The sequence below is a fragment of the Trifolium pratense genome, linkage group LG3 (assembly GCF_020283565.1).
Source record: "Trifolium pratense cultivar HEN17-A07 linkage group LG3, ARS_RC_1.1, whole genome shotgun sequence".
Taxonomy (NCBI): domain Eukaryota; kingdom Viridiplantae; phylum Streptophyta; class Magnoliopsida; order Fabales; family Fabaceae; genus Trifolium; species Trifolium pratense.
Genome location: NC_060061.1, coordinates 19,222,413 through 19,248,764, shown reverse-complemented (window position 1 = coordinate 19,248,764; position 26,352 = coordinate 19,222,413). Strand labels below are relative to the sequence as shown.

Here is a 26,352-nt window from a genome sequence, read left to right as displayed (position 1 = left end):
TGTTGTTTTATTGTTATTATTTGTGTTTTGTTCCTATCTATAATCTATTTTATTCCTATTTTTAAGCATATCATCTTTTTATTTTATTTTTTGTGCAATTACAACGAAGGATATAAAACTCGGAATATGGTTATTTTAAGCCTATCATCTTTTTATTGTATTTATTTTACATTCTTTCTATATTTTTGTTTTTTTTTACTTAAATTACAATGGATGAATGAAAGATATAAAACATGGAAATTTTTTTAGTAGTAATAATAATAATATGACAAAAAACTTATTGGATTAGAATGAGATTATTCGTTAGAGATTTGTTTGTTTGTTTGATGAGGATAAAGAGGAAGATATTGTTGTTTGGGAGATTATATAACATAAATTTAGTAGAATATATTTTTTTTTTCAAAAAAAAAATATTATGAAAATTAGTTGGCCGGCCCATCGGGCCATGTAGGCTTTTGCTTATCAGGTCTGGCTACGCAGGTCGGGCCATGAAGTTAACGGACCGGGCTGGGCCGACCCCTTTATTTGACCGGGCCCCTCCAGGCCGGGCCAGGCCGGATCGGGCCGGCCCCTTTGACAGCTATATATACCCTAATCTTATGTTAAGTGCTCGTCTCTATATAAAAAAAATGGAAAAAATATTTACAAATTGGGGGCCAACCCTTACCCAATAAAGCAAGAAAGAAAGCAAAAAGGAAATGAAAACAAGCGACAAGATAAAAAGAACAAAACAGTAAGAAAACGAAAATAAGGAATATTCCATCTGACCCGAAAAGTTCATCAGATAAATTCGGTGGCATGGAACTCCACCATTGGAGCCCTGTGAAAGCGTGTCGAAGGCTGGCTATAATGGCTAGTTTTCGGCTCAGAAGCCGCCATAGGCCCACCTTATGATTGGTACATAAAACCTTCAACGAAACCTGAGCCTCAGGATTACCAATCTCTGCCACATTCTAATAAAGATCATTGGGAATAAGGAGGAGGGGGACCCTTTGACCGGGTATAATAATTACCTGTATTCTTTGCTAATTTTTTATTCCTCTTCTTAGCACTTTTAGATAAAAACGGCTTATAATCAGTCTCTTTATTGGGCGTATCTTGGCCTGCTCGCTGTGCCCATGCTTGCTGATCACAATATCCTCCATAAGGACCGGTTTCAAAAGCGGCTCCTGTGAAAGCATTGTAGTTTGAGTTTCTGGAACGGTTTCTTCATCATCCCTTGAGCTATCTGAGTGCACCATTGCCACATGAATTGGCTGTGCGAGCTCTACTTCGTTAACATGTTCATCAATAACAATATCAAATTGTGTTTCTGCGACGTCCTCCTCTCCATCACGAGTAACAACAGTTTCTACTTGTTGAATAATAGGGATGTTCGTTTGTAAATCACCATGCACTATTTCATCTACAACATTATCCAAAGCCAAGCTAAAAGAAGTATCGCTTTTATCATTAGCAACATTTGCTGCAATCTTCACTTTTGGCTTTTCTGCATGAACTGCCAGAGCAATAACTGGTTGTTGCGTTTCAGGTTGCTGCTGTAACTGCAGTGACTGGTTTTTCTGCATTAACATCCATATCAAGAACTGGTTTTGCTGCATTAAAATCCAGATCAATACCCGCAGAAGGATTAGGTTTCTGCTGTAATGGAATAATGATATCGGGTTTCTGTAGTAACTGTGCGGAAGTCAAAAGCTTCTGTTGTAGCTTGGATTGCGTAATAGCCTTTGCCACAAATTCTTGTTTCACGTTTTCTTGTTAACCTCAGGCTGCTCCTTATTCTTCATAACAATTTTCTCTTCTACCGTCGGCGGATGTACCGATCTGCAATTCGATACATTATGACCAATAACATAACAGTGAGGACAAAACTCCGGGAGCCGTTCATAAACCACCGGGAGTTTAAACGTGAATCCCTCCCGTTCAACCACAATTCCATCAAAGATTCGGTTGGATAAATCCAAGTCAACGAGAAGACGTGCATAGTGACCGATAGTTCTGTTCTTCTTGGCCTCATCTAAAGCAAGGGGAATGCCAATTGCACTCGCAATTTCGAACAGAGTACGTTGCCTCCAGTACTCTTGCGGTAGTTCCATCAATCGAATCCATACCTGAACATTGGTTTGGCTTTGGGCAGAAGAGTTAAAATCATTCGTCCATTTGGAAAGACGAAGGACACCGGGCTTCAAGTTAACCGTTCCCGAAGACCAAGCCAAACGCATATCCTCATAAGAAGTGAATTTAAATTCATAGAATCCTCTCCCAAGAGAAATCATTTTCCATGGACTACTAGTTTTCCACAAAGCTACCAGTTTGATTTGGAGGTCCCGTGCCGTGACCGGCTTATCGCCTTTACTCAACCTCAGCCTACCATGTAAATTCTTTTTGTAGTCAGCCAAACTTTCTCATATTCAGCTTGCGTGATTTTGATACACAAAGAATCTCCTCTGATAGCCAGACACGGTAGCTGGCTGAGTTGCACGTCACAGGAGTCATGCAGCACCTTTGCAAAGTTTGACAAATTCTACTTATAGCCAGGCACAACCAGAACCAGATGCACCTGATGCTTAACTGACAAGATATTTCTCTCTTAAATGGAATATCAAATTTGAATAATTATGAAACTTTAGGAGACTTTTACCTCCTTAATTAAATTCAATCAACCAACTTCAAATAAAAGAGACTAAGACCAAAATAAGAAGAAAATAGAACGATTGCTTATAAGAAGAGTCTAACACCAATTTTTTTTTTTTTTGAGCCATGTACAAGGCTTAGTCAATCCGGTATCTAAAACACAAACTCAAATGCGGAAAGAAAGAAAATAGAACATAATACTGCAAATGTATCCACTAGAGCCAATGCATAAACTGCTATAAACTTGTATATAAAGTACATACAATAAGAATATATCCAATCTTAATTCAACTTAAAAGTATATTATGATGATTTAAATCTACTTAAATCCAAGATTAATATACCCTTATTCAGTACTTTGCAGCTTACTACGTTCACACACAAATTAGTAAACAAAAAAAGAAAAAATCCCTAGAAAAAGAGTGTGCTAGGACTAATAATTTGGTAATTTGTTTAAGCAGGAACCCAACAAGAAACAGCATGCAGAATACGTCCTTTCCAACCCTGCAGAACCCACTTCCCATCCTCATCAACTACAAAATCTTTCGGATATTCCTTCTTCACCATTTCCTTCACCCTATCCACCAATTCTGGAGCCAAAGGAAGTTGCTTGAACCTTGCTCTCTTGTTCCTAACCTGCCACTGCTTGTAAGTCTCTGGCCTTTCAACTCTCTCTGCTCCTTCACAAGCTATCACATTCACTGCATCCCTTCCAAATAACCCTTTCTCAAACATCAACCTATATGGATCTTCACGCGGCACAGTAGCTTCAAGCATATCAAACAATGATGAGAAATGAAACAGTGCTTCTCTGAACCTAGTAAGAAAAAATGGTGCATTATATGTTCCATTCACTACTCCATGTATGAAGATGTTTGGATTAATCTTCCTTATCAACCTCAACACAGCATCTCTCGGACAATTCGCCGTCACCGTTTCATCAGAAAGGTTCTTCAATCTGTATAAACAGTTAACCACTGTTACTTCTTCTCTATCAATCTTGAGATCCTCAAGTCTGATAGTGTCCCATTTCTGTGCAAGACAATTGTACTCAAATGGAACTCCAAACCTCTTGCAGTACTTCTCAAGTCGCCGACCTGTCTCCTCAACTCTTTCTGCAGGCCTAAATCCTGGCTGAGGAAGATCAATTCCTGTAATTCGAAGCCTCGGTGGCCCCTGAGGCATTTCCGAAAGACGCTGAATGAGGCAAGGCCACTGAAAGCCATAGAAAACACCAAAGTCAATAATATGGAGGCTGCTTTTGTTTTGTGCCAGACCGAGAATAGTTCTGTTTGCTAAGAAATTCGACATCCGTTGAAATGGAGATGCTGTGATGTAAACTTTGTAAGCTTTTAGCATATCTGCAGAAGACGATGACTGCAGTTGTTTATACATTGGTGTCCCGGCAGATAACCGCGCCTCGAGGCCATCAGCAAAGTAATGAGCTAAACGCTGGAGTCCATCACCATGCGCTGAAGAGTGCTGCCTAATCTGCTTGAGTATATCATTTGCATTCCTTTGATCATAGCTACCAACAGCTTGTGCACATTGAGTTAACAAAGTCCATAAATCTACAGTAGAACTTAGTTTTTTAACCTTGTTTGAACCTTTCTTAGAACGCGATGTTTTTCCATTAGATCCTAATGAACTAGAAACATGTGAAAGCGATGATGGTTCAGAATTAGCACCAAAAATGGATGGACTTTTACCATCCTTACAAAGAAGTACCTCATCAAACATCTCTGATAACTCTGAATCATCAGAATAAACAGCTGAAACCTTGCTACTTCTCAGATCCTCTTCATGTAAAATACCAACATCATTCATCAAAAGACCTCTCTTTTCCCTTGATCCTCCTCTAGAACCCAAAATCAAAGTACCCTCTTGATTCATATTCCAAGCATCACTTGGAAAATTGAAAACAGCTTGAGGCATTTTATCAAACACCTCATAGGCATTATTTTCAGGTGAATCATAATCAACTACAGAATTATCAGTGGTATAACTAGAATTACTATAACTCTCAGAACTAGTACTAGTTACTGTTCCTGCTTCAAAATTATTATTATTATTATTACCTAAAACATCATAAAATGATTTTTCAGCAGCTTGAAGTTTCAAACAATCTTGCAACATACAAGGTTTTTTCTCCAAATAATCTTCTTCATCCATGAGAATATCACTTATAAATCTAAGAATAGGATTTGAATATTTACTACTCTCAGAAGATTCAACATTTGAGGTTGTACCAGAATCATTTGGAGAATCTGAATGAGTTGAAGGGGATATTGAAATTGAATTTGAATCTTCAAATTTGAAACCATTTTCTGGATTCTGATTTGAAAAAACAGAGACAGGAATGTTTCCAAACATGCATCCATTGACAGAACCAGGAAAATTCTCAACAAGTGTATCGGTAGATAACATGGTGTTGGTTTGTTACAAAGATTATAATCTGAAGGAGAAATTAACCTTATTTTTTACGAAGATAGGAACAGATCTAGGAAATTAAGGTAATGATTTTTGTTGAATAAAGGGACAAGAAAAAACAAAAAAATAAAAATAAGGAATGAATGAATTTGTGGAATCTAATCTAAGTGAAATGAAAATAAGCGATTCCTTACCAAAAAAGTGGGTTTGTTATTTATTTTGGAAGAATGGTCAACAGAAGAAGTTGGAAGAAATGATAAGCACGGTGGAAACTTGTAGAAGAAGTGTTATCTGTTGATTTTATACTTAATTAATAAATTATGAGAAGAGATTTTTCTGTGATTCGGAGAAGTTTCAAGGAAGGTGATTAAAGACTTTATGAGGTGGACCTCTACAGATATATTCATAATTAATGTTTTTAAATCTTCATTCTGACATTGCTTTATGAGGAGTCATGAAGTCGTCCTCTTAAAGCTTGTATGATTGTGTAAAAAGATCGAACGGTTTATATTTTAATTTCAAAATTTATATTAAATAAAAAAATAAAGGCTTAATTAATAAAATGGTCCCTTAAAGATATTTTTTATTTCAGATTGGTCCCTTAAAGAAAAAAAGATTCAAATTAAACTGATTAACGAAGATGTCTTTAAGGGACCTATTCAGACCTTTTTTTCTTTAAGGGACCTATTTAGACCTTTTTTTCTTTAAGGGACCAATATGAAACCAAAAATGTCTTTAAAGGACCATTTTATTAATTAAGCCAAAAATAAAAGTTCTTTTAAGATTTGAATCATTTAATATTGATCAGATGTTTTAGAGATAATGATGGTATTTACAAGCTTCAAATAGTTTACGTGTTTCTACTAAGCGATAATCACCTATAATTAAGACGTGTATGTCATATCGACTGCTCTATTTATTCGTCGGTTCGGTAACCTGATTCAGCACACGGATAGGTCCTTAGCCTAATCCAAAAACAACTTTCAACTCAAATTTAATCATAGTTAATTTTACTGAATCAATTCACCCGATGTCAATTTTTTGCACTGTAGAATAATTTCATACATATTAAAAAGTGTATAAATAATAGAGAGAATGAAGCATTTGCTAAATTATTCTTATGAAATATTCTTTTACGAATAGGCCACTTAATATTTTTTTACATGTATTCCCTGATTTATGGATATCTATTATTTATATATTTAGGAGTTTCTCTCTCATGGTCTTATTCCTATGTGGCATCATTTCCTTGATCCATGTCTTATGTGGCATTCTAATATTTCTCCAATTCCTATGTGGCTAACTATGAAGGCCTTTGCAATTTCTCTAATACATGATGATATCATTTTACTTAAAATCTTTGGCTAATTTGGAAATTCAATCATTTCTTAATTATTGTTTATAAATCGTATTTAATGCACCTATTATCTATCCCCATTATCTATTACCTATCTATCTATCTATCTATTATTATTATTATTATTATTATTATTATTATTATTATTATTATTATTATTATTATTATTATTATTTGGGAGGGTTTGATAGAAAGGATTCTGTACACATGGCGTTCCCAAATGCATTTTTCTCCCATATTTTTGGCCATAAATGAATTAAATACTTTATATGATTTTTCATTTTTTTTTTATTTTGCATTATTACAAAAGGAATTGTTTCTGAAGTGCTATATATAGCAAGCAATTATATAGTCATTATTTTTGCTGACCGAAAATCATAAATTTACTCTAATAATTATTTTTGTACCAATTTCGTCAAAAAAAAAAAAATTTGTACCAAAGCAATTGTTTTTAAATTTTTTTTTATGAAAGGAAGATTGCCAACTGCATATAATAATTAGGTATAATTGTCAGCTGGATATAATAATTTTTATGGTCTTCAAATTCAATTAAAAAAATATTAAATCTTTATGATCAAAATTATTCTCTCACAAAATTTTTTCTAAATGGTCGTGTATCAAAATACTAAGGTCACATATATATATATATATATATATATATATATATATATATATATATATTGTATTACGGTAAAAAAAATATATTATATATTTTCATAATTTTATAATTATATAGAGTCACATAATATAATTAATATTTTATTATTATTTAAAAAAATTGGAATATGTGTGTTATATTCATGTGCATTAATTTATTTAATTTATTTATAATATAATGGAATATGTCTTATTTACTAATTTACTAATTACTAATTTACTAATATATTTTTAAAATTAAAAATGGAATCAATATATTTGACTTTAATGAATTTAATTTCATATTAAAGACAAAATTACTCATTTGTCCATTTTTTTTTACTATATATATAACATTTGTCTGAACTCTAAAACTCACAATTTTTCAATCTTCATTATCTCTTATTCATCTCTCTCGATAATCACTATTTTTTCTGTATATTGTCACCTTTTTAAATTTCTTTATTTTTTCTTCTTTGTTCGATATTTCTTATATTTTTAATATATTGTTTGTTTTACCTTTTAGATTATTTTCTTTTGGTCATCTTTTTATTTATTAATCCTATTTATTTTCGTCACAGGGAAATAATTGAGAGGCAAGACGAAATGCATCACATTCTCACAAAATGGATTGAATTGAGAGCTCGGAGTCTGTTTTAACAACTGTAGTTTTGTTTTTTTAGAAAATCTTGCTTATAGCACTTTATCAATATCAATGATGTCTTGGATACAAGTTGGAATATCAATGATGTATTTACTTGATGAATCTATTAACAAATTAATCAAATGATGTATTTTTCCAATAGTATTAAGTTCATCATTATTGTATATTTTTCTATTGCAATTTTTATTTTATACTTCTTTTTTTTTAAAAAAAGGAGATCTTTATTTTTGTGAATCTATCTATTATTTATATGTTTAAGAGTTTTTTCTCTAGGAAACAAATCTGCGTGTTACTTTCTTATGAATTTTAATTTTTATTAATCGAATGTGGCATCCTCTCATTCATCATAATCTATGTGGCAACAATTGAGAACATCTTTTCTATATGGCAATTTAGAGAGCATCTTCAATGGAATTTATGTGCCGTACTCATATAAGGAATATTTTTTCTTTAGTGTTTTTCTGAATCAAAATTTAATGCTAATTTACAAATAATCAATTCAAAATGAAACAATCGAATAGTTTTAATTTTTTTTAACAACATTACCAATTTTCTTTACAATCATTATGAATTCTTATTATTTTTTTTTTTACCAATCCATTTTATTTTTTTAGGAAAAAAACTCATTTCATATTATTAAGCACACTTGAAAGACACAAAATAAAATAAAAAATACAAATAGGTAAACTCTTTATTTTTGTGAATATATCTATCTATTATTTATATGCTTAGGAGTTTTTTCTCATGGAAACTTTCCTATGTGTCATTCTCTATTTGATCACTTGATTAGGTGTCACTTTACTATTTACTAATCTCCTATGTGGCGACTTATTAGAATATTTCTCTAATTTTATTTATTTGACCTTTGGTTAATTTAAAAAGGCAACCATTACTATATTAATCAGGTTTAAATCACAAAAATCAAAATCAGAAAGACAATTATTGATATATTAATCGGGTTTAATCACAAAAATCAAATTTAAAAATTATAACTATATATAGAAATTTCTTATTCTTATAAATTAATTTAAACAACATTAGATGTTGAGATTTTTTTTTTCGTTTGAAAAATATCAACAATATTTTCAATTCTTATTTTTTAAGTGTATTATTATTTGATTAATAAAAAAAAAACTGTATTATTATTTGAGTGCATTTGTCTAAATTACCTTTAACATAAATGAGTAGTTTTACAACAAATTATTTTTATATTATATACATGCACAAAAAATATGAAAATAAATGAGTAGTCAATTTATATTCTATATTTGGAAACAATTCAAAACATTATTTATTTTGGTAAGAATTCAATACATTATTATTAGGAGATTAGGAGGCAATCAAACAAGTTATAGTACTAATATTCTAAAATGGTAAGACCCCAATTTTTTTTTTAAACAAGACCCCAATTTTTTTAACATACGAAAACAAATTCTTATTATGTGATAAAAAGAATTATGCTAAAAAACTAATATATTTTTATTAAAATATAAGCATTAGTTTGATAAAAAAATTATTCACATTCAATTTATTAATAAAAATTAAAATTCGAAATTTATTTTAAAATATAATTCTTCATTTTTTTTAACAAGCCAATTCTTCATATTTTATTATCTTAAAAAAAATGGAATATTTGAGTTATATTCATGTGCATCAATTTATAATATAATGGAATGGAATATGCCTTATTTACAAATATATTTACTAATACGTTTTTTAAATTGAAAATGGAATCAATATATTTGACTTTAATGAATTTAATTTCACATTAAAGTCAAAATTACTCATATGTTCATTTTTTTCACTATATATATATATATATATATATATATATATATATATATATATATATATATATATATATATATATATATATATATATATATATATATGACATTTGTATGAAGACTAAAATGTCTTATGTTATTGTGAGTTTGTTAATCAAATTTGTTTGTTGCTACTAAAAAAATCAAGGGTGTTATATGTGTTATTTCAAATGATAGTGAAGGGCAAAATAGACCAAAGAAAAAGTTAACCCAAACTCCCCTATCCCCTTTATATATTGTTATAGATTTCATCTCTCTCAATACTCACAATTTTTTTTGTCTATTGTCACTTTTTAAAAAAAATTTTATTATTTTTTCTTTGTTCGATATTTCTTATATTGTTTTTTTTTACTATTTAGATTATTTTCTTTTGGTCTTTATATTTTTATTTTTATTTATTAATCCAATTTATTATTTGTGACACAGAAAATCATTGGAAGACAATAAGAAATGCATCACATTATGACAAAATGGATTGAATTGAGATCAAACTTGGAGTCTCTTTTTTTCTTATCTTGCTTTATCAATAATTATGAGTTGAATACAACTTGAAATATCAATGATGTATTCTCTTAATGAATGAATCAACAGAGTGATCAAATGATGTATTTTTTCAATAGTGTTATGGTCATTATTATTTATATATGAAATTTTATATGTACCTCACTATGTAGTTTTCTTACGTATTATTTTAGTTTTTGAATTCATATTAGTTATTTTTATAGTTTTTTTTTTTTTTACAATCAATGGACTTTGAATTAGTTATTTGTATAGTTAAAAATATTAAAATAAAATCCAAATAATTATGTTTAATGATGCATAGTTTTAGGTATTAAAATTAGGTTAATTAAAAAAAATTCATTAGACTTTGAATTAGTTTCCCTTTTTTTTTTTACAATTTGGTACTAAACAAAAATGAAACTTTCTGTTCATCAATTTGTTTATTTTTATTTAAATACATTAATTTATTTTTGGTCTTGCAATACTATCATTAATTTATTGAAATTTTCATATTTTATGAGATTTGACTTTCTCAAGAAGTTTGTATATTAATTTCTAGCTTTCTATAGAAGTCTTTATATTAATCGTGTGTTAATTACGAATTAATTATTGCACCAAAAATATTCTGTCAAACATTGGTATATAAGATAGCTACACTCAAGGAATATGATTTGATGATAAAACAAAATTTTAGAAACATTGCCAAAATTGACTAAAAATATTTTTGCTCTCAGCTTTCTTTCATCTCTTTTTTACATATTCTTTTTACATATTCTTTTCTCTTATTTAGTTTTTTATCATTTCTCATCTCTATGGCCTATATGTTTTTTCTATTGGATCTAAAGAGTATATTTAAAGACGAAGAATAAATTTATTTATTCAATTTTTTTAATATGTTGATGAGATTCTTACAGAAACTGATGCAGATGTCTATGAGAGAAAAAATAACATGTGAGTTGGGAATGAGGAGTGGAAGATTAATATACACCCTCCCCTTTAAAATATGTAAAATTTGTATTATTTTTCATATCTAAATAAATTACATTAAATAAAAAAAATTATAGATAGTTAAAAAATCACAAAATATTAAAATTTTAATAATTTATATTTTTCATTGAACATTAACCCGTGCAATTGCACGGGTAAGTTATACTAGTATAGATTATGAAAGAATCCTTTATTTATTTTTACACGAACATGACAATGAAATGCTTTCGTTTTTTCTTTATTTTTTAACATAAAATTATTCTCCAAAATAACTCTCAAATATTGTCTTTTTTTTTTTAACTACAAGGGAGGCCGTTAGGCCAACTTAAAGAGGAATTCTACGACTAAAATGGAAACCAATACTATCCTGCCATAAAAGACTAATACAACCTCGCGGAGGATTATGAAGAATATGGATACCCGAGTAACTATCTGAATTGATGCATTTTTATACGGGGAAGGATCAAATTACATCGGTGTAACATTTGAGTAATGTTACACCGCTCAATAACGCTTGAACGAATACAAATTTTACAAAATCCACCGTTGGATTGAAAGTTTATATCATATAGATCATTCATGTTCAATTCTATAAAAATCTAAAATCATTTGATATGTTATTGAGATTGATCAAGCTTAACAGTATTCAATAAAAACACATAAAGCGTTAATGTTGATCGGTCTCAATAACATATCAAACGATTTTAAATTTTTGTAAAATTGAACATGGATGATCTAAATGATATAAACTTTCAATCCAACGGTGGATTTTGTAAAATTTGTATTCGTTGAAGCGTTATTGAGCAGTGTAACATTTGAGAATGTTACACCGGTGTAATTTGATCCTTCCCCTTTTTATACAACTTTACATAAAGTGTATGTTTTTTTTACCTCATATTTTATGAAACTCGCGAAAATAATCTCTCTATTTTAAAATTAAACCTTTTGGTCTTCTTTTTTCATATTTGTTGCAATTTTAGTCCCAACACATGTTTATATATCCTCTAAAAATAGTGATTTTGACGTCATAAAGTGTGACATATCGTCTTTAACGTTGAATCTAATGATTAAATAGCACATTGGAGACAAAAATTCACCGTTTCTAGAATAAAAAATCACCACCTTTAGCGCAAAAAACATGAGTTAAGACCAAAATTACAATAAAAGTGAAAATAGAAGACCAAAAAGTCGATTTTAAAATAAAGGAATTGTTTTTGTGAGTCTGATAAAAAATACACAAGAAACAGGGGTAACAAACACTACAGTGGCAGAAAATGAGATTCAAATCCACAAGCAAGCAAAGCATCCTCAAATCATGAAGGGACAGATGCAAACATCATCTCCACACATTAGTAGGTACTATGTAATATGTATTAATAATAGTCTCATAGATTCATAGTCAAACCTCAAACTCAGATACATAGATAGATGCATAAATCTTATCGACAATATATAAAGTATTGTTATTTATAGATTATCTTTCTACAACAACTGCAATCTGATATCAGATTACTGTGTCTCAATAACCATATGGATTATTCAAACTGTGATTATGAGTTTCAACAAGGTTCAATGGAAGACACTGATTTTTCAGAAACCATAAAGTTCATAACCCAAATCCTTATGGAAGAAAACTTTGACCAGAGACCTTTTTATGATCCACTTAGCTTACAAATCACACAAAAATCATTCTTTGATGCTCTTTCCCCCAATCAACACCCCTTAGATTTTCATAACTCTGATCAAAGAATCAGCACTAGTGATAGCTCAACAAAACCTCTTTCCCCTGATACTCCTGTTTCAGATCTTGGTACTAGTGTTAGTGATGGACTTGTAGATTTGGATTCTTCTATTACCAATTTGTTAGCACAAAACATTTTCAGTAATGCAGATTCTGTTTCCCAATTCAAGAGAGGTTTTGAAGAAGCCAACAAGTTTCTTCCTCCTCAGCCTCAACTCTTGACTAGTCTAGAATCATCCAACTTCAATATGGTTGAGGAGAAAGAGAATTCAGTTGTGTTGAAAGGTAGAAAGAATCACGATCGCGAAGAAGATGAAGAAGAGAGGAGAAATAACAAGCAATCAGCTATTGGTGGTGTTGTTGATGAGGATGAGTTATCGGAAATGTTTGATAAAGCTTTACTTAATGTCGAAAATGATTGCTTGCCGAATGAGAAGCTGGCTTCAACTAATGGAGCAAAGGCTCGTCCTAAGAAACGTAATAGCAAAAACGAAAGGGTTGATTTGAGAAATCTTCTGCTTCTGTGCTCACAAGCTTTGTATGCCAATGACAACAGGAATGCTAATGAACTACTGAAGACGATTAGGCAACATTCTTCGCCCTTTGGAGATGCATCACAGAGGGTGGCGCATTACTTTGCTGATGGAATTGAGGCACGCCTTGTAGGCGATGGAACCGGCACACAAACATTTTATTCCTCGCCGAGCACCAAGAGGATCACTGCTGCTGAGTTTTTGAAAGCATACCAAGTTCATTTTATTAGTCCTCCATTCAAAAAATTTGCATATTTGTTTGCAAATAAAATGATTATGAAAGTTGCTAAAAAGGCTGAAACCCTTCATATCATTGATTTTGGTATCCTTTATGGATTTCAGTGGCCGTTGCTTATTAAGTACTTATCAAATAGAGAAGGTGGACCTCCAAAGTTGAGAATCACTGGGATAGAGTTCCCTTTACCTGGCTTTCGTCCGACCGAAAGAATTGAGGAGACTGGTCGCCGTTTGGCCAACTACTGCAAGCGTTTCAGCGTTCCATTCGAGTACAATGTCATAGCGTCGCGGAACTGGGAAGAAATTCGAGTTGAAGATCTTAAAATTGAAAGCAATGAGGTAATCGCTGTGAACTGTATGACTAGGTTTAAGAATTTACTAGATGAGAGTATTGAAGTGAACAGTCCTAGAAATGGGGTTCTGCATTTGATTAGGAAGATAAATCCTGATATTTTTACTCTTTCCGTTATTAATGGATCGTATAATTCACCATTCTTTGCAACACGTTTTAAGGAGGCATTGTTTCATTTTTCTGCTATTTACGATTTGTTCGACGCTGTCATACCAAGGGAAAATGAATGGAGGACGATGATAGAGAGGGAAATTATAGGTAGGGAAGTTATGAATGTTGTAGCTTGTGAAGGTTTAGAGAGAGTTGAGAGGCCTGAGACATATAAACTGTGGCAGGTTAGGAATACTAAGGCTGGTTTCAAGCAGCTTCCATTGGATTCAGAATTAATGGCAAAATTTAGGACTAAGTTAAAGCAGTGGTACCATAGAGATTTTGATTTTGATGAAGACAACAATTGGATGCTTCAAGGTTGGAAAGGTCGTATTTTATATGCTTCAACTTGTTGGGTGCCTGCATAATCAACTCATATCCTACTAGACTTATTGTGTGAGTGTGATTATAAGAATCAGTTGTAGACCTTGTGTAATTAGATTTTTAGATTAGACCATGTGATTTCTATTGTAAATTGTGTCCATTCTATTTGATTTTATGTTGAATTTGGATTAATGCATGATTTTAGTCTTAATGATCTTCAGAATAATTGCACAGTGAAACCTGGCCAACTCAATGTATCTAATGATTCAAAATTTATCATAAACTATCTTTCTGTATAACTTAGTACTGATAATTCAGAAACAATGAAATAAACATATAGGCTATGATAGATTACTGTGTACTAATTTGTAGGATTTCACCTGAAGTTTCACATACTCTTAAGTCCATCTATATTTCCAGTCAATGATAGATTTTAGGCTAACAACATGCACTTGCACTGCATAGAATTTTCCCTAATCATAGTAAAGAAACTACATGGCAGTATGCAGTAGTTTTCATGAACTTGAAAGTAATTTTCTCTATATCATTGTTGTCTAGTGTTTGTCTTATCTCTGATTGTTGGCATTTGATCAAGGATAATGTTGTGCACGATTATTGTTTATTGTCAGATATAACATATATTAGACAACTAGTACATACTCTACTACTTTGATTTAATCTATATAAAATTAATTTGAGATGTCAAGTCAACCGGATTAGGATGAAGCATAGGAACTGGTTGAGTAATGGCTTTAGATTTGAGTGTTGATAAACATATTATTTAATATCTTAATTTAACAAATGGATTAGGAGCTAGAGTGTGGTACTTGCACAAACACTCTGAAGATCAAGTCGGTAAACGTCGTAGAGTAAAAAATATTTAGGGTTAGATATTGTAGATATGAATTAGCCTTTTTGGCAAGTTTTATATATGGAAAGAATTAAGCTGTATAGACTTAGAATATTCTTCTGCCCCCTGTAGTTGTGACAGGTGTTGTCCGATGGCAGGGTGACAGTTCTACACAGTCCATGTGTCCCTGCTAAGTGATAATTAATCACTTGGGTGACTCAATTTAACACGCGGATGGACCCTTGGCCAAATCAGGAACAACCTTAAACCAATTTTAATCATAATTAATTTTACAAAATCAATTTATTTCAACAATAATTTTTGCAAAATTATCCTTATAATAGGCCACTTAATATTCTTTTACATATATTCCTTGATTCTAGTTAAATAGATTATGAAAGAATCCTTTGTTTTTTTTTACAGGACATGACATGCTTTCATTTTTGTTCTGTTTATTTTTTAACATAAAATTAATCTTTAAAATAACTCTCTCAAATATTGTCTTTGAACTATATAAATTGATAAATTTAAATTAAATATACTTAAGAGATTCAAATCCACACATCATCTCTCCACACATTAGTAGGTACTTACTATGTAATATGTATTAATAATAGTCTCATAGATTCATAGTCAAACCTCAAAAACTCAGATACATAGATAGATGCATAAATCTTATCGACAATAAATATTGTTATTTATAGATTATCTTTCCACAACAACTGTGATCTGATATTAGGTTACTGTTTCTCAATAACCATATGGATTATTCAAACTGTGATTATGAGTTTCAACAAGGTTCATTGGAAACCATGTCCATGGAAGATACTGATTTTTCAGAAACCATTAAATTCATAACCCAAATCCTTATGGAAGAAAACTTTGATCAGAGACCCTATTATGATCCACTTAGCTTACAAATCACACAAAAATCATTCTTTGATGCTCTTTCCCCCAATCAACACCCCTTAGATTTTCATAACTCTGATGAAATAATCAGCAGCACTAGTAGCAACAATAATAGCAATAGCAATAGCTCAACAAAACTTCTTTCAACTAGTGTTAGTGATGGATTCGTAGATTTGGATTCTTCTATTACCAATTTGTTAGCACAAAACATTTTCAGTAATGCAGATTCTGTTTCCCAATTCAAGAGAGGTTTTGAAGAAGCCAACAAGTTTCTTCCTCCTCAGCCTCAACTCTTGACTAGTCTAGAATCATCCAACTTCAATATGGTCGAGGAGAAAGAGAATCCATTTGTGTTGAATGGTAGAAAGAATCATGAGCGCGAAGAAGAAGAAGAAGGGGGGAGAAATAACAAGCAATCGGCTTTTAATGTTGTTGATGAGGATGAGCTATCAGAAATGTTTGATAAAGTTTTACTTAATTTGGAAAATGATTACTTGCCGCATGAGAAGCCGCCTTCAACTAATGGAGCAAAAGCCCTTCCTAAGAAACGTAATATAAAAAACAAAACGATTGATTTGAGAAATCTTCTGCTTCTGTGCTCACAAGCTGTGTATGCCAATGACAACAGGAATGCTAATGAACTACTGAAGCAGATTAGGCAACACTCTTCGCCCTTTGGAGATGCATCAGAGAGGGTGGCACATTACTTTGCTAATGGACTTGAGGCACGCCTTGTAGGCGATGGAGCCCGTGCACAAACTTTCCATTCCTCGCCGAGCACCATGAGGATCACTGCTGCTGAGTTTTTGAAAGCACACCAAGTTCATTTTATTAGTCCTCCATTCCAAAAGTTTACATATTTGTTTTCAAATAAAATGATTATGAAAGTTGCTAAAAAGGCTGAAATCCTTCATATCATTGATTTTGGTATCCTTTATGGTTTTCAGTGGCCAATGCTTATTAAGTACTTATCAAATAGAGAAGGTGGACCTCCAAAGTTGAGAATCACCGGGATAGAGTTCCCTTTACCTGGATTTCGTCCGACCGAAAGAATTGAGGAGACTGGTCGTCGTCTGGCCAACTACTGCAAGCGTTTCAATGTTCCATTCGAGTACAATGTCATAGCGTCGCGGAACTGGGAAGCAATTCGAGTTGAAGATCTTAAAATTGAAAGCAATGAGGTAATCGCTGTAAAATGTATGACGAGGTTTAAAAATTTACTAGATGAGAGTATCGAAGTGAACAGTCCTAGAGATGAGGTTCTGCATTTGATTAGGAAGATAAATCCAGATATCTTTACTCTTTCCGTTATTAATGGATCGTATAATTCACCTTTCTTTGCAACACGGTTTAGGGAGGCATTGTTTCATTTTTCTGCTATTTATGATATGTTGGACACTGTCATGCCAAGGGAAAATGAATTAAGGACAATGATAGAGAGAGAAATTATGGGTAGGGAAGTTATGAATGTGGTAGCATGTGAAGGTTTAGAGAGAGTTGAGAGGCCTGAGACATATAAACTGTGGCAGGTTAGGAATACTAAGGCTGGTTTCAAGCAGCTTCCATTGGACCAAGAATTAATGGCAAAATTGAGGACTATGTTCAAGCAGTGGTACCATAGAGATTTTGATTTTGATGAAGACAACAATTGGATGCTTCAAGGTTGGAAAGGTCGTATTTTATATGCTTCAACTTGTTGGGTGTCTGCATAATCAACTCATATCATACTGGATTTCTATTGTGAATTGTGTTCATTCTATTTGATTGTATGTTGAATTTGGATTATTACATGATTTTATTCTTAGTGATGTTCAGAATAATTGCGCAGTGAAACCAGGCCAACGCAATATATCTAATGATTCAGAATTGATCATAAACTTTCTTTCGGTATAAGTTAGTACTAATAAGTTAGAAACAATGAAATAACAATATAGCTATGGATCTTGAAACTGCCAAACACATATAGTCCTACATTTGAAAGCAAACTTGATTCTGCAGCTTCTATCTTCTCAATCAGAATTGAATGGAGATGCTTTTGGCAGAGATTGACAACCTATGAAACCAATATCACCATCTTAGTAAATGGAATGAATGAACTTCAGCAATACAGTTTTTTTTTTTTTTTTGCAATTAATAGGAAGGATTTTCAGGTATACCTGACTAGAAGTTTTTCAAAACTATTTGAATTTCTAAAACATGTTTTTGGGTATTTTAAGTTTCCTTTATCTTCCATATTATCTGTTGTAAATAAATAGTAAATATTCTATTATTAGGAGTAATCTTCTATTAGTAATTTGTATTTGGCCCATGAGCCCATTAGGTTAGAATAGCCTATATAAACACATTAGTGATTGTAAATTATTCATAACTTGAAATATAATAATATATTCAGTTTTCACATGGCATCAGAGCTCTCGTTCTTTGAGGGCCTTGCTTCCGCATAAACCCTAGCCGCCTTCATTGCGGTCATAAACCCTAACTGCCTTCATTGCAGGATTAGGATTTGTTACTACTGCCTTTATTGCAGTTTCAACAAACAGTTGCGAAATCACTGTTCACGTGGTACTGTTCATCCACAACACTGTTCACGCGCGTACTGTTCATAACAGTACTGTGCGTCACTGTTCATTAAAAAAAAAACTTGGATTTTTTGCTATTTTGTTCTCCTTATTAAGACAATCACATGACATCGGTCAATATGTCAAAAAAAGGATTTGTTCCACTCAACCAAGATGAAATAAAGAGGTTGAAATCTTTTCTTAGTGAATTGGAGACACCAACAACGGTTACAACTTCTCTGGCATATTCAGGTATGTTTCCGTTTCCACTTTCTCTTGGTAAGTCTCAATTTTCTGTTGGATTTAATGCTTCGGATAAACCCTATAACCAATATTGGATACTGGATTCTGGAGCCACTGACCACATGACACCCTTACCCACACAATTTTCCACTTATTCACCTTGTCTCAGTAACAAGAAAATATCCACAGCAGATGGTACCCTTTTAACTGTAGCAGGTCAAGGAGATATCCAAATAAGTCCATCTATAATCCTACGAAATGTCCTTCACATTCCCAAATTGTCTACTAGCCTAATTTCCATACAAAAACTCACCAAAAACCTATCATGTAATGCTATTTTTTATGACAATGCTTGTGTTTTTCAAGATAAGCATTCGGAGAGGACAATTGGAAATGCGAAAGAATTGAATGGTCTTTATTACTTGGATAACCAAAATCTCCCCCCAAATCCACTCAACAACAACAACTCACTTTTTTTGGAATCAATTAAGACCAATAGGGAGAAAGTCTTTCTATACCACCGTCGCCTTGGTCATCCTTCATTTAGAGTCATGAAACAAATATTTCCTTCCTTTTTTAAAAATTTAGATGTTGAGAGTCTTTGTTGTGAGGTGTGTGAACTTGCTAAACACAAACGTGCCTCTTTCCCGGTCAGTAACCAAGTGAGTACTTCTCCATTTTATTTAATTCATACTGATGTGTGGGGTCCTTCTAATGTTCCAAATATATCGGGTGCTCGATGGTTTGTAACCTTCATCGATGATTGCACTCGGGTTACATGGGTCTACTTACTAAGACAAAAGTCCGAGGTTACCTCTGTGTTTCTACATTTTTTCTCATTGGTAAAAAACCAGTTTGGAGTGAGTATTAAGAGGGTCAGGTCTGATAATGCCAAAGATTACTTCAATCAAGGACTTAATTCCTTTTGTCAAAAAGAGGGTATTATTCATGAGTCCTCTTGTGTCAAAACACCCCAACAAAATGGGATTGCTGAGAGAAAAAACAGGCATTTGTTAGATCAAACACGTGCTATATTATTCCAAAATAAGGTTCCCAAGAAGTATTGGGGAGAGGCGGTTTTAACCGCATCGTATCTCATAAATCGTTTACCTTCTAGTGTCCTTGCCTCTAAAACTCCTATGGAGGTTCTATCCTCATTTTATCCTGATGTGTCCACCTCTTGTAATCTCATTCCTAGAATATTTGGGTGTAAGTCGTTCGTCCATATCCATAGTGATGGTAGAAGGAAACTTGATCCTAGAGCCTTAAAGTGTGTCTTTATAGGGTATTCTTCCACCCAAAAGGGTTACAAATGTTATCATCCACCGTCTCATAAATTCTTTGTCTCCCGAGATGTCACCTTCCATGAACATGAAAGTTACTTCATTCAAACTCATCTTCAGGGGGAGAGCACAAGTAAGGAAGATGAGTCTCTTATACTCCCTGACCTTAATTTCGGGCCAGAAGTTGAGGCTGAAACTAGAGGTGACAATGTTGAGACTGAAATTGATCTTGAAAATATTGAAACTAAAGTTGACAATGTTGAGACTGAAATTGATTCTGAGAAAGATGAAAATGTTGGTGTTGATGTGAGATATGGGAAGAATTTAGTATACACAAGAAAAAAGACCATTCCTGAATCTACTCATATCCATGAGTCCGATCCAACATTACATGAGGTAACTTTCCTTGACCCTTCAAACTCTAGTGATTCAATTTCAGAATTTTCTCATACCCAAGAACCAGAATCTAGCTCAACCATACAAAGGGAACCAGAATCCATTCTGATAAAACATAAAAACCCAAAATCCAGAGAAATAACACCAGTAGACTCTAAAGATTTACATCTCCCAATTGCCCATAGGAAAAATACTAGAACCTGCACCAACAAGCCACTTTACCCTCTATCCAATTACTTATGCTTTGAACAATTATCAACTACCCATAAAGCCTTCCTCACAAGTCTAAACACTACCACAATACCTACTTCCTTGTCTGAGGCATTGTCTGACAAGAAATGGAAACAAGCCATGGATTTGGAAATGGAGGCACTTGATAAGAACAATACTTGGGAATTGGTCTCTCTACCAAATGGAAAGAAACCTGTAGGGTGCAAATGGGTATACACTGTAAAATACAAGGCTGATGGATCTATTGAGAGGTACAAGGCAAGATTGGTAGCCAAAGGGTTCACTCAGACTTATGGAATAGATTACTCTGAGACATTTGCTCCAGTTGCAAAAATGAACACTGTTAGGGTGATATTATCTTTAGCAACTAATTACAATTGGAACTTGCAGCAATTTGATGTAAAAAATGCTTTCCTTCATGGAGAACTTGAAGAAGAGATCTACATGGATGTACCCCCTGGATATCGTGAAGATATTGCTGCCAACACCGTGTGTAAGTTAAAAAAGGCTTTATATGGACTAAAGCAATCACCACGAGCTTGGTTTGGAAGATTCACCAAAGTTATGGTTGGTTTGGGCTTCAAACAAAGTCAAGGAGACCATACTTTATTTGTTAAACACTCTAAGTCAGGGGGAGTCACAGTGTTATTGGTGTATGTGGACGACATTATCGTAACAGGCGATAATGAAGAGGAGCAGCAAATGTTAAGTCAACACTTAGCCAAGGAATTTGAGATTAAGACCTTGGGAAAATTGAAGTATTTTTTGGGAATAGAAGTGGCTCACTCTAAGAAAGGAATTTTCATATCCCAACAAAAATACATTACCGACCTTTTGCAAGAGACTGGCAAGACAGCATGCAAGCCTGCATGTACACCAATTGATCCAAATATAAAGTTGGGGAATGCAGAAGAAGATGTTGCGGTTAATAAGGAAAGGTATCAAAGATTGGTCGGCAAACTAATATATTTATCACATACTAGACCTGATGTTGCTTTTGCTGTAAGCTTGGTCAGCCAATTCATGCACCAACCAAAGGAGATTCATCTACAAGCTGCACTCCGAATTGTTCAATATTTGAAAAGAACTCCAGGTAGAGGAATTTTGTTCGAACGAAATGGAAGTGTGGGACTTGAAGCATATACTGATGCTGACTATGCAGGGTCAATTGTGGATAGGAGATCAACTACAGGATATTGCACTTTTTTAGGTGGAAATCTTGTGACTTGGAAGAGTAAAAAACAAAGTGTGGTATCCAGATCTAGTGCTGAAGCAGAGTTCAGGGCAATGGCACAAGGTATATGTGAATTACTATGGCTGAAAAGCATCTTGGAAGACTTGAGGATAAAGAGTGATGAACCAATGAAACTCTATTGTGATAATAAATCTGCTATTAGCATAGCTCATAATCCAGTGCAACATGATAGGACCAAACATATTGAAGTTGACCGACACTTCATCAAAGAAAAATTAGATAGTGGTCTAATTTGCACTCCATATGTCTCTTCCCAAGGCAACCTTGCAGATCTTCTAACTAAGGGGGGCTGAACGGCAATAACTTTGAAAGAATTGTTTCCAAGTTGGGAATGATAAATATTCATTCACCAGCTTGAGGGGGAGTGTTGTAAATAAATAGTAAATATTCTATTATTAGGAGTAATCTTCTATTAGTAATTTGTATTTGGCCCATGAGCCCATTAGGTTAGAATAGCCTATATAAACACATTAGTGATTGTAAATTATTCATAACTTGAAATATAATAATATATTCAGTTTTCACATTATCAATTGAGCAATAATTTGATACTATCAAAAGTTTTCCTTAATCCGATACTATCATTATCCATATTTCAGATAAGTGATTTAGCATTTATTTGGTTTGTACTAATTTTTAGGATTTCATCTAAATTTTTACAACATACTCTTAAAGTCCATGAATATTTCCATTAAATGATAGATTTTAGGCTAACAGCATGTAATTGCACTGCATAGAACTTTGCCCTAATGATAGATATTTCAGACAATGCTTCAATCTGAGGAAAGAAGCTACATGGCAGTATGCAGTCAATAGTAGTGTATGTGAGTTTTGAAAGTCTTACAAAGCAAAATGAATCTTCCAAAGATAGTATGTGTTTCTCTATATTCAACTTGTTAAGAGTCATTTGAAGTCATTATCATTGTTGTCTAGGTCTTATCTCTGATTTTTGTCATTTGATCAAGGATAATGTTGTGCAAGATTATTGTTTATTGTCAGATATAACATATATTGGACAACTAGTACATAGCTCTATGTACATATTTTCTTTCATGGAGACTTTATTATTACTTTCTGATTATCATTGGTTTTGATGTAGACAACTAGTACATACTCTATTAATTTGATTTAATCTATATAAAATTAATTTGAGATGTCAAGTGATAGGTGTTGTCGGATGGCAGGGTGACACTTCTATATAATAACTTGTTTATTTATGGATCGGGTGACTCAATTTAACACGCGGATGAACCCTTGGCCCAATCAGGAACAACCTTAAACCAATTTTAGTCATAATTAATTTTACAAAATCAATTTATTCAACAATAATTTTTCGCACCGTAGAGTTATTTCATACATATTAAAAAGTGTATAAATAATAGAGAGAATGCAAACATCATCTCCACACATTAGTACGTACTATGTAATATGTATTAATAATAGTCTCATAGATTCATAGTCAAAAACTCAGAAAGATAGATAGATAGATGCATAAATCTTATCGACAATAAATAAAGTATTGTTATTTATAGATTATCTTTCCACAACAACTGTAATCTGATGATATCAGATTACTGTTTCTCAACCATATGGATTATTCAAACTGTGATGATGAGTTTCAACAAGGTTATATGGAAGACACTGATTTTTCAGAAACCACAAAGTTCATAACCCAAATACTTATGGAAGAAAACTTTGATCTGAGACCCTATTATGATCCACTTAGCTTACAAATCACAGAAAAATCATTCTTTGATGCTCTTTCCCCCAATCAACACCCCTTACATTTTCATAACTCTGATCAAAGAATCAGCAGCACTAGTAATAGCTCAACGAAACCTCTTTCTCCTGATACCCTTGTTTCTGATCTTGGTACTCATGTTTTTCAGTTTATTTCCCCTCTTTCAACTAGTGTTAGTGATGGACTTGTTGATTTGGATTCTTCTATTACCAATTTGTTAGCACAAAACATTTTCGGAAATGCAGATTCTGTTTCCCAATTCAAGAGAGGTTTTGAAGAAGCCAACAAGTTTCTTCCTCCTCAGCCTCAGCTCTTGACTAGTCTAGAATCATCCAACTTCAATATATTCGAGGAGAAAGATAATTCAGTTGTGTTGAAAGGTAGAAAGAATCACGAGCGCGAAGAAGATGAAGAAGGGAGGAGAAATAACAAGCAATCAGCTATTGGTGGTGGTGTTGATGAGGATGAGCTATCAGAAATGTTTGATAAAGCTTTACTTAATGACGAAAATGATTGCTTTCCGAATGAGAACACGCCTTCAGCTGGTGGAGCTAAGGCTCGTCCTAAGAAACATAATAGCAAAAACGAAACGATTGATTTGAGGAATCTTCTGCTTCTGTGCTCACAAGCTTTGTATGCCAATGACAACAGGAATGCTAGGGAACTACTGAAGCAGATTAGGAAACACACTTCGCTCTTTGGAGATGCATCACAAAGGGTAACACATTACTTTGCTAATGGACTTGAGGCACGCCTTGTAGGTGAGGGAGCCGGTGCACAAACATTCTATTCCTCGCCAAGCACCAAGAGGATCACTGCTGCTGAGTTTTTGAAAACATACCAAGTTCATTTTATTAGTCCTCCATTCAACAAATTTGTGTATTTGTTTGCAAATAAAATGATTATGAAAGTTGCGGAAAAGGCTGAAACCCTTCATATCATTGATTTTGGTATCCATTATGGTTTTCAGTGTCCGATGCTTATTAAGTACTTATCAAATAGAGAAGGTGGACCTCCAAAATTTAGAATCACTGGGATAGAGTTCCCTTTACCTGGATTTTGTCCGACTGGAAGAATTGAGGAGACTGGTCGCCGTCTGGCCAACTACTGCAAGAGTTTCAGTGTTCCATTCGAGTACAATATCATAGCATCACAGAATTGGGAAAAAATTCGAGTTGAAGATGTTAGAATTGAAAGCAATGAGGTAATCTCTGTAAACTGTATGACAAGGTTTAAGAATTTAATAGATGAGAGCATCAAAGTGAACAGTCCTAGAAATGCGGTTCTGCATTTTATTAGGAAGATAAATCCTGATATTTTTACTCTTTCTGTTATTAATGGATCGTATAATTCACCATTCTTTGCAACACGTTTTAGGGAGGCATGATTTCATTTTTCTGCTAGTTATGATATGTTGGACACTGTCATACCAAGAGAAAATGAATGGAGGACAATGATAGAGAGGGAAATTATGGGTAGGGAAATTATGAATGTGGTAGCATGTGAAGGTTTAGAGAGAGTTGAGAGGCCTGAGACATATAAACTGTGGCAGGTTAGGAATACTAAGGCTGGTTTCAAGCAGCTTCTATTGGACCAAGAATTAATGGCAAAATTTAGGACTAACTTAAAGCAGTGGTACCGTAGAGATTTTGATGTTGATGAAGACAAGAATTGGATGCTTCAAGGTTGGAAAGGTCGTATTTTATACGCTTCAACTTGTTGGGTGCCTGCATAATCAACTCATATCATATAATAAGAAAGAGTGTGATAATAAGAATCAGTTGTAGACCATATAATTATATTTTTATATTAGACCATGTGATTTCTATTGTAAACTGTGTTAAATTCTATTTGATTGTATGTTGAATTTGGATTAATACATGATTTTATTCTTAATGATGTTCAGAATAATTGCGCAGTGAAACCTGGCCAACGCAATGTATCTAATGATTAAGAATTGATCATAAACTTTCTTTCTGTATAAGTTAGTACTAATAAGTCAGAAACAATGAAATAAACATATAACTATGGATCTTGACATTACCAAACACATATAGTCCTACATTTTGAAAGCAAAGTTGATTCTGCAGCTTCTGTCTTCTCAATTAGAATTGAATGAAGATGCTTCTGGCAGCAATGGACAACCTATGAAACCAATATCATCATCTTAGTAAATGGAATGAATGAACTTCAGCAATACAGTTTTTTTTTGTTGCAATTAATAGGAAGGATTTTCAGGTATACCTGACTAGAAGTTTTTCAAAATTAGTAAATGGAATGAATCAACCTTCATGCTCGAAACTAGTAAGTTTTTCAAAACTATTTGAATTTCTAACACATTTTTTGAGTAATTTAAGTTTCCTATATCTTCCATATTATCGATTGAGCAATAATTTGATACTATCAAAAGTTTTCCTTGATCTGATACTATCATTAGCCATATCTCAGATAAGTGATTTAGCATTTGTTGGTTGGTACTAATTTTAGGATTCCACCTAAATTACTGTGCACTAG

The 26,352-nt window shown here is 32.9% G+C and overlaps 4 protein-coding genes and 1 long non-coding RNA gene across 5 annotated transcripts; 2 read left to right on the top strand and 3 right to left on the bottom strand.

The window, feature by feature from the left end:
- Nucleotides 1-1,025: 1,025 nt before the first annotated feature.
- On the bottom strand, nucleotides 1,026-2,276 carry LOC123914721. Its single transcript, XM_045965900.1, has 2 exons — nucleotides 1,764-2,276; nucleotides 1,026-1,595 (listed from the first exon to the last, which is right to left on the bottom strand). Exons 1-2 carry the CDS (start codon nucleotides 2,274-2,276, stop codon nucleotides 1,026-1,028), a joined length of 1,083 nt encoding a protein of 360 aa, XP_045821856.1.
- Nucleotides 2,277-2,850: 574 nt separating this feature from the next.
- On the bottom strand, nucleotides 2,851-5,539 carry LOC123918583 (scarecrow-like protein 30). The gene has a single exon (XM_045970659.1). The coding sequence runs from the start codon at nucleotides 5,059-5,061 to the stop codon at nucleotides 3,088-3,090; it is 1,974 nt and encodes a 657-aa protein (XP_045826615.1). The 5' UTR covers nucleotides 5,062-5,539; the 3' UTR covers nucleotides 2,851-3,087.
- Nucleotides 5,540-12,269: 6,730 nt separating this feature from the next.
- LOC123918581 (scarecrow-like protein 14) lies at nucleotides 12,270-25,323 on the top strand. The gene is made up of 3 exons (XM_045970658.1): nucleotides 12,270-12,391; nucleotides 15,809-16,020; nucleotides 23,724-25,323. The coding sequence occupies exons 2-3, from the start codon at nucleotides 15,984-15,986 to the stop codon at nucleotides 25,223-25,225; spliced, it is 1,539 nt and encodes a 512-aa protein (XP_045826614.1). The 5' UTR covers nucleotides 12,270-12,391; nucleotides 15,809-15,983; the 3' UTR covers nucleotides 25,226-25,323.
- Nucleotides 12,390-14,571, top strand: LOC123918580 (scarecrow-like protein 31). Its single transcript, XM_045970657.1, has one exon. The coding sequence runs from the start codon at nucleotides 12,566-12,568 to the stop codon at nucleotides 14,414-14,416; it is 1,851 nt and encodes a 616-aa protein (XP_045826613.1). The 5' UTR covers nucleotides 12,390-12,565; the 3' UTR covers nucleotides 14,417-14,571.
- On the bottom strand, nucleotides 23,596-26,049 carry LOC123918582. Its single transcript, XR_006812850.1, has 3 exons — nucleotides 25,883-26,049; nucleotides 24,891-25,565; nucleotides 23,596-24,659 (listed from the first exon to the last, which is right to left on the bottom strand). It is a non-coding gene; the product is annotated as an uncharacterized LOC123918582 (long non-coding RNA).
- Between the last annotated feature and the right edge of the window lie 303 nt (nucleotides 26,050-26,352).